This window comes from Crassostrea angulata, unplaced genomic scaffold (genome assembly GCF_025612915.1).
Source record: "Crassostrea angulata isolate pt1a10 unplaced genomic scaffold, ASM2561291v2 HiC_scaffold_123, whole genome shotgun sequence".
Classification (NCBI taxonomy): domain Eukaryota; kingdom Metazoa; phylum Mollusca; class Bivalvia; order Ostreida; family Ostreidae; genus Magallana; species Magallana angulata.
The window spans coordinates 72,787-84,775 of NW_026441678.1; the positions used below are offsets into that span (position 1 = coordinate 72,787).

Sequence of the window (11,989 nt, forward strand, 5' to 3'; positions counted from 1 at the left end):
TTTATGTGAAGCATAAAGTAATTTATACCATCTCCATAATAAATTGTTATTTTTGTCAATTTTCCGGATTAGGCTTGTGTACCGTTTTGGATTCTAATATTACAGACTCCATTATTTTGATCACGTGATCTTTGTTTACCACAATTTTAGAAGGGAGAAGATTTTGACAAGTTTTTTTGGATTTTTGGTGGATTGTCGTCGTTTTTATATGGAGCATTTCGATTGACATGACATTCCTTTCCCTGTGAGACTTTAGCAGCTCAAACAATGTAAGTACGGAGTGAATTTCGTCAACTATAGTGAAACTGTACTGGCCTATGCTATGTCTACTCTCATCCCTTCCATGCAATGACTAAAACAGTTCTTATCCTGGGTCATTCCTTTGTGCGGAGATTCGAACAATTTGTTTTAAACAGTTTAGACGCACGTGTGAATGAAAACCTAAATTTGAACTATGACGAAGTACAGATTAGTTATAGCGGACACGGTGGGGCTTCTCTGGAGAGGATTCGCGCGCTTGGCACGTCTTACGTAAGAGAACAGCGCCCGGATGTTGTTATTATTCAAACTGTGTCAAACGATTTGTGCAAACCAGAAAAGACTGTGGACTTGATTTTTAGACGATTAATTGAATTTGTGGTCGATTTACGCTATGGAGAATCTGTAAGATCAGTGGTCATTTTACAAACTTTGCATAGAATTGCTCCGTTAAAGCCCACACGATACCAAGTTGATCTACCATGGTTCAACAGCAGGGTTGATGAACTTAACAGAAGAATATCAGAATACATTAAAGAAGTGGAGGGTGTAAATTTCTTTCGCCTGTCAGGATTCTGGAATCCCTCAACTCGATCTACTGTCTACCTTGATGATGGAGTTCATCTAAACAAACAAGGGCACATAAAATATTATAATAACATCAGAGCTGTGGTTGTTTCAACCCTCAAATATCTGCACAATGGTGGGTTAAGTTAATTACTATGATTAGATGTTTAACCTCATAAAGCAGGGGCTACTTATCAATACATATGATAGTGCAGACTATTTACTTGGTTTATAAACTTTATCAATGGTTTCATGTATTATAGATACTTGTTAGTGTATCACCTCTATATGGTTGAGGTTAGCACTGAAGGTGTTTTACTTACATTGATATTCCATGTTGAATGTACAATTCCATTTTACATACCCCTATATGGTCGGGGTTTTTTGAATTAAATTGCGTATTCCTATTCGCATATTTTTTCAATGGGTTTTCCATCCATACCCCTATATGGTCGGGGTTAATTGCATCATATGTGTATGTGCATGCTGACGGAACAACCCATTATATGCATATTATTTAAACCCCTATATGGTCGGGGTTATTGTCCTATTAATACACACATACGCAGTTGATTAATGTCCCATTGGGCTTTCAATATATACCCCTATATGGTCGGGGTTAATTAATACATTTTTGCTATATATGTGCAAATATTTCTTGATTGACCCATTGGGTTAAGGTGTTTGATTTCATGTATACTATACCCCTTAGTCGGCATATATGGTTGGGGTTATATCATATGCAAATTCCAGCTTTTTCACATGCTTCTTCATGGCGTGGGTTTATGTTGAACGATATCCCACTTTTTAAGCAAAATTTAAGTTTTTTGAAAAAGCATTTATGAAATATTTCTAGATGAATTCCAGTGGGAGAGGTAGAAGAAAAACAAGACCTAGACTTCCCGCAGCAGCTGGATCAGCCACACAGATGGAGGCAATGATGGATGAGGAGGCAGGTGGTGGCTCCCAAAATGCTGGTCAGCCTGGTGATGTTCTACCAATACAGCCGCAGTTGGTGGCAGCGGTGACCGAACAAGTGCTGCAAGCCCTGTCCAATGAGAACAAAAGAGGCGAGAAGAGGAGGAAGAGACAACAGAAAGGATCTGACTCTAAGAGACAGAGAGCACCAAGTTCATCAGGTACAGATTCTGACAGTAATGAGGAATCATCAAGTGATTCTGACAGTTCATCATCATCTGAAAGTGATTCTGATGATTATGATTTATTATCAGATCCTACAACATCTCAGATAGATGCAAAATTGAAAAACAAAATATGGCAGAATAAATATGTTGATTTTATCAAGCTGCTCCCCAAGGATGATCTAGCGTTAGACAAATCGTTGCGATTACAAAGTGCTGGCAATTCTGAGTTTAAATTTGTAGCATCAAAACCAAAAAAGTCTATTAAATCTATTGAACAGTGGACAAGTGCGTTTTTGAAATTTTTGGCTGTTTATTCTGAAAAATATCCGAAACAAATTCCAGCAGTAATAAAACATGGTGAGATTGTTAGAGAATTAGCAAGTAGGAGTTTTGGTTTGGCATGGCTAACATACGATAAGCAAGTGAGAAAAGATATAGAAGTTAGGTCGATTCCTTGGGGAGAGCTTCATTATGAGTATTGGGTAATGGCCACCACTTTTCGTCAACCCCAAACCCAATTCAATTTTCGTGGAAAACCTGTCCAGCAAAGGGTTCCATACAGAAATAGAATTCCACAAGGATTTTGCTACGCATTCCACAAAAATGGAAAATGTTCTCACCAACAGTGTCAATATAAACACATTTGCTTTCAGTGTAGAAAAACACATTCAATCCTGCACTGCACATGGGGAGATAAGTCAATTCCAAGAGGTGCCAATACATTACACCAAACTAAACAACCAGCAATCCCCACAAGCAAATAAACTAGTAGTAACACCAGTTAAAGTAAATGTTTTAGGTCAGTTTCTTGAAGGGTATGATGATCATTTAAAAACATTTCTGTATGAGGGGTTTAAGCAAGGGTTTAAAATACAATATCAGGGTCCAAGACAACAACGCTTTTGTAAGAACTTATTATCAGTTCAGCAACATGAAAATATAGTTGCAGAAAAATTACAGAAGGAAGTTTCCCTTGGTAGAATTGCAGGCCCCTTTAATTTCCTCCCTTTTTCTAATCTTCAATGCTCGCCTATTGGTATTGTACCCAAAAAAGAAATAAACGAATTTCGTTCAATTCATCACCTGTCTTATCCAGATGGAGCCTCTATAAATGATTTTATCCCTGATGAGTTGTGTTCAGTTTCATATACAACAGTAGATGATGCTATCAAACAAATAAAGAAACTTGGGAAAAACTGTTTATTAGCTAAAACAGATATTGCTTCAGCATTCCGCATATTACCTGTTCATCCAGAGGATCATGAGTTGTTGGGTATACAGTTTAATGGGGATTTTTATTATGACAAATGCTTACCAATGGGGTGTTCAATATCTTGCTCCATTTTTGAAACATTTAGCACAGCCTTACAATGGATAGCATGTACAAAATTTGGTGTACCAACTATGCTACATATTTTAGATGACTTCCTATTCTTAGGTCCCCCTGATTCTTCTATTTGCAAATTAGCCTTACACCAGTTCATGTCAATGTGTGATGTTTTGGGTGTACCAATTAAAGGTGAAAAGACTGAAGGGCCATCAACTACATTAATCTTCCTAGGAATAGAGCTAGATACAGTTAACATGGAGGCTAGATTACCAGAAGAAAAAATTGTAAAAATTTAAAATGCTTTGCACTCTGCAAAAAGACGCAAAAAAATGACTCTTCGTGAGCTCCAATCATTGATAGGTTTGCTTAATTTTGCCTGTTGCGTTGTTGTCCCTGGCAGGGCTTTCCTCCGACGGCTTATTGCACTCACGAGAGGTGTTTCAAAACCTCATTTTAGAATTCGAATGAATTCACAGGCTAGATTAGATTTAAATGCTTGGTGTGAATTTATTGACAACTTCAATGGGAAATCTATGTTTATCAATGATGATTGGCAGAACTCTCATAAACTCAATCTGTACACAGATGCTGCAGGGAAGTTTGGATATGGGGCTGTATTTGGTACAAAGTGGTTCTATGGGACTTGGGAAGACCTAAGTTTACAACAAGATTACAATATCACTTTTAAGGAATTGTTTCCAATTGTAATTGCAGTGGAAACTTGGGGACAGGCACTTGCAAATCAATCAATACTTTTTCATTCAGATAATATAGCTGTTGTTGAAATTATTAACAAAATTTCTTCTAAGGATACTTCTGTTATGTGCTTAGTGAGGCGCCTAGTACTGGCTTGTTTAAGGCATAACATATTATTTCAAGCTGAGCATATTCCAGGGAAAATTAATACCTTACCAGATTTACTTTCGCGATTACAGGTACAGAAATTTCTTGGGTTAGCACCGTACATGGACAGATTTCCAACCACTGTACCAAAGCAATACCTGCATGTTTGAGTGAGACTGCATCTAAGTTGTTGGAAGCCTCGGTAACTCATAACACTCATCAATCTTACAAGACTGCTATGTCTGTTTTTCAGAAATTTCATAAGAAAATATATAAGACAAGTCCTGAATTTCCTATCAATGTAGCACAGGTTATATATTTTGTGTCATGGCTACATATGGAGGGAAAATCACACAATACCATCAACACTTATGTAGCGGGTCTAACACTTATGTAGCGGGTCTTTCATATTATCATCGTCTTAATGGTTTTACAGACCCAACACAATTTTTTATTATCAAAAAGCTAATTAAAGGTGCACAACAGTTGTCAAGTACACCCGATATTAGGCTTCCCATAACACCACAGATATTGCAAAAACTTGTCCAGGCAGTTAAATACACAGTCTCGACCAAATACAATAGGCTCATGCTTAGGGCAATGTTTACTCTCAGTTTCTTTGCTTTTTTGCGTGTCGGTGAAATAAGTGCAAAATCCCTCGGTAACATGAAAAATGTAATCCAAATGAATAACTTGACCATAAGCGAACCTTTGAAAAATGCAAAGTGTATGACATTAACTTTAAGACATTTCAAGCATAATGATTCCTGCAGACCAGTGTCCTTACAAATAGCAACTCAGAAGTGTAAATCTATCTGTCCTGTCCGAGCTATGGTGAAATATATAAAAGTGCGTGTTTTCGCTTGCGGACCTTTGTTTACTTTTGATGAGAGTAATCCCATTTGACAGTCATATTATACATCAGAGCTTAAGAATGCACTGATGTATTGTGGTCTTGATTCCAAACTTTATAAATCACAAAGTTTTCGCATAGGTGCAGCTTTATATGCTTTCCATTCAAAAATCTCTGAGGAAAAAATTCGCCTAATGGGCCGTTGGAACTCTAGTGCAGTAAAACGTTATTTTCGTATTCCTGTGTTTGATACCATTGAGGTTTCATCTCAGAACTAAAGTCAGACTGACTGAGGCAGCTGACTGCATTTCCAGTGCCAAAATTATTGTCTTTTTCAATCGAACTCTTATTGTTTTTATTGTCCCCCGCCGCAACGCGGTGCGGGGACATAGAAATGCCGGGCGTCCGTCCGTGTGTCCGTGGGTCCGTGCGTCCGTCCGTCACACTTTTTTGTAAGCGCTCTCATGCCAACAAATTTTGCCGGATTTTCATTAAATTTATACCAAATGTTTATATCACTATTATCTTGGTCAAGTTCGAAAATCAGCATTGGTCGATACTTTTTGTTGGAGTTATGGGACTTTGACCACAATAATGACTCCGTTTTATCAAAAAATTGACCTTGTAAGCGCTCTCATGCCTACAAACTTTGACGGATTTTCATCAAAGGACTAAAACCACTTTCTACCAAATATGGCCTATTCACTGGGTGAAAAATGAAGTACATTTTATTACAAAAATCTACCACCCATTGTCAACTCTGACACTTACCCTAATCTCATGTGTATTAACTTTTGGTCAAACCGGACATTAGACGTACATAACAAAAGTCAAACCTATACATGTTTGTAGTTTTCCCGGAAATTCGGCTTTTTTCAACATTAGAGACATTTTTTCTTATACAGCGCATTCCTCGCTGATAAATATTTTAAATGTAATTAAAAGAAAAAGTCAAAAGAAAATTTTTCCAACGAAAAAAATTATCAGCGAGGAATGCGCTGTCATCGAAATAATACCGTTTGACTTATCGCGGGAAGAGGAGAAATTGTCGTCTGTCAGCTTGTGATGAACTGATCAGCATGATGAGTGTTGATGTCTGCATATGAGATATCCTGATATCATTTCGCTATAATATCATGTGTAAGTATATACAAAACTTTAGTTTAAACATCTTTTTCACTCTTGTATCTCTTTTTCTAAAGTTTTAAGGAGGCCGATTTGGGTTTTTTTGCGGAAAAACTACAATAGCATAACTCTTTATTTTTTAACCATATGTAATTTAAACCAACTCTAGTTTATTTGCGAAGGTTCATAAAAATCGACCGTCTGGTTCTTTTTAGGGACCATCTCAAAATAAAGGTACATTTACTATAGGAATATATAGGAAAACTGTCATTTTCCGCACATCAAAGCAATTTAAAAAAATACAACAATAGCTTTTTTTCTCAAATTGTTATATATGATTAGTAATATCATGTCCTACCTTATATGTAAAAAACACAAAATTCTACCGTCTGGTTTTAAGTGGGGGCCATCTCAAAATATTAAAATGCGCCAAATTTTGCTATATATTTGGATCATCACGAATGATGATTGGTATAATGGATTAATTCCAAAAATGAGGAAAATATCCTCGAGGATAGCATCAATCTGTATATAAAATTTCAACAGCGTACAATTTTTGCTTTTTCTTTTATGTTATTTCTTATAACGTACTCCTACAAAGCTTCATTTTATCATAACGTCATAAAAGCGCAATGGCAATGCTCCCCTACCGCACAACGTAAAAAATCGTGTTAAAAATAAAACTTTCCTTTAAAAATCTAAATATTTTTATCTGTATTTTGTTTATTGTGTTCGATTTTATAAATGATATCGAAAAAAATTCATAAGATGTAAAAATCAACTGTATTATATTAGAATGCGCAAAAACATGCGCAATGCAAACTAAAGTCGGCCTCCTTAAAACGCCAAATTTTTAATAACCATGCAAACAAGTAGGGGCCTAGGCCTATAGTTTATGAGAAAATGTCAAGGGTACTGCAACTGTTTGACGTTTCTGATGTACAGTAAGCATATAAAAAGAGTAAATGGTAAAATAAAATACGTGCTCATTAAAATCAAGTGTTTTTTACTTTCATAGATAGAATTTGAACATCGTACACAGTTTGTTTACAATCGGAGAATTCAACTTGAAAGTCTATCGTTGGGTGTTTAAGGAATGTGTAGTTGAAACACGTAGAATAAAACTACTTTGAGAACAAATAGGTAGTTTAATTATTTTGAAAGGTGATTTAATATTATCAATAGTCATTGTTGTTATATAGTTTTAGCTAGTTATTATAAATAAATGTCGTACATAAAGAATTGAATGCACTATTCTAAATAGCTGCAAGGGGGGCAACACTAACAAAGTTGCAGTGGTGGATCTTGGATTTTTTACACCTACATTAATTAGAAAATTGTATTTACTTTGTGAAAAAAATTAATAATTAATAGAGAAATTGTAACTTTGTGCTAATTCATTAATTTTTACCATATATTGCCACTTTTATTTAAAAGAAAATTCACAAATCTACAAATCCAATGCTCCTAATAAAACATTTATTTCCATTTTAAAATCATTTCATCAAATTGCTATTTTTTTTCATCAAACATTGTTAAACAAAGTGATAAAGATTATTCTAATAAATTTTGAACTTGCTATCAAATGTGTTTGCTACTCTTTATTATTATTATTAATTTTTTAATTAAATTTTTCAATTTAAGTATGCATGTATAATATTTGTGTGCATGTACAAATCTTGATATACATAACACATGTATAATGCTTAATCCCAAATTCTAAAACATGTCTTTAAATAAACTATAATAAGGTAATTTATTTTCCTGGTATTCTTAGAAACTGATAGTCTTTAAAATGATAATTCTAATGTTAACATATGAATGAAGTTTCAGTAACATAAGAATGTGCAGCATTCCTAGTATTCCCTTCTTTTTTTATGAAACTATTGACTGATAAATGCATCATAATGAGTCAGTCAAATGCCAATTACACTTTCCATTTAATCTATTTAGAGATACTAAATTCATTTAATAAACCTGACTCTAACTGAATTCATAAAGTTATGTTACAATGGAACGTTAAATAACAAACTGTACTGTAAAATCTAATATGCCTTACTTTTTGCACAATTTTTTTTCAGAATATCAGTATCTTCATAACTCCAAATACTTAAAGCATCATGCTATGTGGTGGATCTTCGTGGCCTCTTTGAAAATGAAAGATTTAGCAGATTACGACCTTCATGATGTTTGATTTGATAAGAGTTAAAGGTATTTAATTAGTCTATGCATCTACTCAATAATATTTAGTACGGATATTGTATATACAACATACATGTGTATTGTTATTTAGACCCCTGCTCTGAATCGAAGGAGATAGGGAGTATACTTAGGCTATTTTGCCCTTGTATGTCTGTGCATAACAGATTTTTGTCACATTTATCTTTACTATTATAGGTAATAACAAAAAAGAAGTCTTAGCCATATTAACTAAAAAGGGATTTATATATGTATGCATACATTAAATATAAAGTTGGAAGGAGGAAAATTCAAAAATCTATAATTATATACATGTACATGTACCGGGAAGTCTTTGAATAATCTTATTAGTTTTTCAATTATTTTGCTACAGATGCCTGGTAAAAAAATCCTACAAGTGCTTCCTTTGTCCTCGCATAACAAAAAGGACTGACAGATTTGCCATATCGAAAAGTCACAGACTTGTTGTTAACAGAATATCAGGACGAACACCAAGTGATGGGGATTTTCTCTGCAACAAGTGTCGTCATGTGTGCAAGTCATATGTAAAGGGATCTGAGAAAGCAAAGAAAATAGTGCAGGCATGTACTTCTTCTACATGTACTCCTCAGCCATCTGTAACACCTGTTAGCCCACCTTCAGTGCAGCTGCCATTCCCTAGCTCAGCTAGAGGACACTCCTCCTGTTGCATCTGCAAGAGGCCTGGACCAAAACTCATTGTTGTTCCTGTGGATATCAGACACCAGATATTTATTTCCAAGGAAATCATTATTCCAGCTGGTGCCAGGTGTTGTCCAAACCATCTTCATGGAAATATTGGGGATCTTGAACCTACAGCTGATACAACAACAGTGAATAGATCAACAATCACCCAACTGATCAAGTTTTTAAGGTCAGAAATTCAGAGGCAAGAGAAAACAAGACTTGATTTTAACAGCGAAAAAACTCTCAGTGATGCCGAGTACCGTGATCTCATGGGAATTTCCAAGGACTCTTTCAAAGATCTTCTGCTCTTCGTGGAGGGAAAAGTTCGGCCTACTCCAACAAGATCTGTACGGACTAGCTTAGCTATTTTCCTGATGAAATTAAGGGGAGGTGAATCAAACAGAGTACTTTCAACCCTTTTCAATGTATCTAAGTCCAGTATTCGAAGATGCATTAGTTCAGTACGCTCAGCCCTTTCTGGAAGATTTGTCCATGAAAACCTGGGTTTCCAGCACATCTCACGTGCAGAGATTATACAGCACCATACAAGACAGTTAGCTCAAACTCTGTTCGAAACCAGCCCAGGCAATCAAGCAATTTTGGTAATGGACGGTACCTACATCTACATTAACAAGAGTGGAAACTTTCAGTTCCAAAGGCAATCATATAGTTTGCACAAGGGACGTCCTTTGGTAAAGCCATTGATAATTGTTTCAACGACTGGCTACTACTTATCAGTTATGGGCCCCTACCTTGCAAGGAACAATGACGCAAGTATCCTAAAGCATGTCATGAAGTCCAACATAGAGGACATTTGCAACTGGGTGGAGAAAGATGATATTTTCGTGGTTGATCGGGGGTTTCGAGACTCACTGGATTTTTTGGAAGAGCTTGGGATCCAAGCCCACATGCCTTCTTTTATGTCCAAAGGAGAGAAACAGATGACAACAGAGAGTGCCAATACAAGTCGTCTTGTTACAAAGGTGAGAGAGAAAGACTCAGTAGTGTGTGTGTGTGTGAGAGAGAGAGAGAGAGTATATGTACTAAGATCTGCATATGAAATGATATATCACATTTTTAAATGTAAGCATTGATTGAAATTGAATCCTCTATTTTTTTATAGATAAGGTGGGTTGTGGAATCCGCAAACTCCCGGATCAAGCAATGGAAATACCTTCAGCATGTATTGCCAACAAGTCAGATTCCATACATAGGGGATTTCATAAGGATTGTCTGTGCTATTTGCAATAGGTAAAAATAGAACAATGTAATTTATTTATACTAATACTCTATACTATTTGATATTTTTTTCTATTTTAACACTTCTGTTTTTGTTGGTTACAGATACATGAAACCACTTTCTAACGGAAATGCTACTGAGGATGAGTCCCTTGGATGTAAGATGCTTTTTCTATCCAAGCAAGTCAACGCCTTACAACAACATGTGGAGGAACATCACCTAGATCGGCGCTCTGTGTGTTGGGAACCAGTAGATGATCTAAAAGGTATGTATGAATAACTATATATACCCTAGTTAACACAGAATTTTGCTTGTCCTGCTTCAAATGTTTGAACTGAATTTATTGAATAAATCAAAAGGATAAGACCCAAGTTTTAAACAGGTTAGTCTTCTCCTAATGTTTGAAAACATTAACAGGTTATAGTATCTTATTACTAGATATCTTTTTTTCATTTATGAAAAATAAAGATGTATAAATTATCAAATAATCATAATTTTTGGTATTGAGTGTTCATAATAACATTTTTTAATCCAAATCAAATGCTAATCTTTGATTTTATGTACAGTGGATTAGCCTAGCTAGCATATATTTTTCTCTGCATGCATTTATTTGACCTTAATTACTTTGATATATTTTTTATTAGGCTTTCCGTATCTTGATGAAGAGCAGCTTCGAAATCTCACTTGTGGGATATACCAGCTTCGACTCTCACCCAGTTATGCACAGGAACACTTAGAAGGCAACTGCCAGATACATGTCCACAAAGAGGAGCCAGGTCTTGTCAGGGTACGGTTACAGAGTCGACATGTATCATCTCGATCATACCAGTTATGGATAAGATATGATGAAGCAAGTGTTACAGCATGGTACTGTAAATGCAGAGCCGGGGCAAGAGTTGTTGGGATGTGTTCCCACATTGCAGCCATTTTATGGTTTTTGGGAAATGCGAGGCACAGGATCTCAAGTGGATTTGGAGTTCGAAATTGGGGAGACTTTGTTGACGATGCAAACAACATTCCAACTCCAGTTGATGAAAGTGAGTCCTCTGAGGGAGAACTTAGCGGGACGGAAGAATGACATTTAACTGTAAACATTGTTAGATTAAATATTAATTGTATATCAACTGCTTATCCTCAGATCCTAAAATCCATGCAATAATAAAAATAATATTCAAAACAGTTTCCATGCAGATCAATAGAATTTTAAAGATAATTCATTTATATAACTTTTCATTATTTTCTAACTGTAGTTATGAATGCACTACACACCCAAATGATATTTTTTCAAAAGTTTTGATTGCTAATTTTTTCTATTATTCATAATGAAATTATTTGTATGTGCACAAGTTTAGATTGCTTATTTTTTTCTATTATCCATAATTAAATTATTTGTATGTGCACAAACCTATACAGTATCTTTAAAAAAGAACTGAAGGATCTCTGATCATGCATGCATGTAACAATATGTTTGATAAATGGTGTTAAATTGAAAAAATTTGTAACTTTTTGTTGTCATGGAAACTATTCTTTTTTTTTTTTTACAAATTAAGATATATACATAAATGATGTACATGTAATGTAATGATGTAAAAACATTTTAAAAACAATACTCTGAAAATATTTCATATTTAACTTGATTTTGATAAAGGCGAAAAAAAAACTACTCAATCAATCTTGCTTTTCCAGAAGGTGGAGATTTTGTACTATCTGGTTGCCATAGAAAC

The 11,989-nt window shown here is 35.1% G+C and overlaps 1 protein-coding gene and 2 pseudogenes across 1 annotated transcript; all 3 read left to right on the forward strand.

Moving 5' to 3' along the window:
* Positions 1–2,464, forward strand: LOC128169381 (uncharacterized; annotated as a pseudogene).
* A 1,743-nt stretch (positions 2,465–4,207) lies between these two features.
* Positions 4,208–5,350, forward strand: LOC128169377 (uncharacterized; annotated as a pseudogene).
* A 1,674-nt stretch (positions 5,351–7,024) lies between these two features.
* On the forward strand, positions 7,025–11,612 carry LOC128169378 (uncharacterized). The gene is made up of 5 exons (XM_052835530.1): positions 7,025–7,065; positions 8,694–10,008; positions 10,149–10,276; positions 10,370–10,530; positions 10,910–11,612. Exons 1-5 carry the CDS (start codon positions 7,025–7,027, stop codon positions 11,341–11,343), a joined length of 2,079 nt encoding a protein of 692 aa, XP_052691490.1. The 3' UTR covers positions 11,344–11,612.
* Positions 11,613–11,989: the final 377 nt, after the last annotated feature.

What these genes read in the sequence shown, in the direction of transcription:
- LOC128169378 (XM_052835530.1), top strand. Translation starts at nt 7,025, where the DNA reads ATGTCAAGGGTACTGCAACTGTTTGACGTTTCTGATGTACA. An exon ending in CAAGTCGTCTTGTTACAAAG is followed by an intron (nt 10,009 to 10,148) that starts GTGAGAGAGAAA and finishes ATTTTTTTATAG; the next exon opens with ATAAGGTGGGTTGTGGAATC. An exon ending in GTCTGTGCTATTTGCAATAG is followed by an intron (nt 10,277 to 10,369) that starts GTAAAAATAGAA and finishes TGTTGGTTACAG; the next exon opens with ATACATGAAACCACTTTCTA.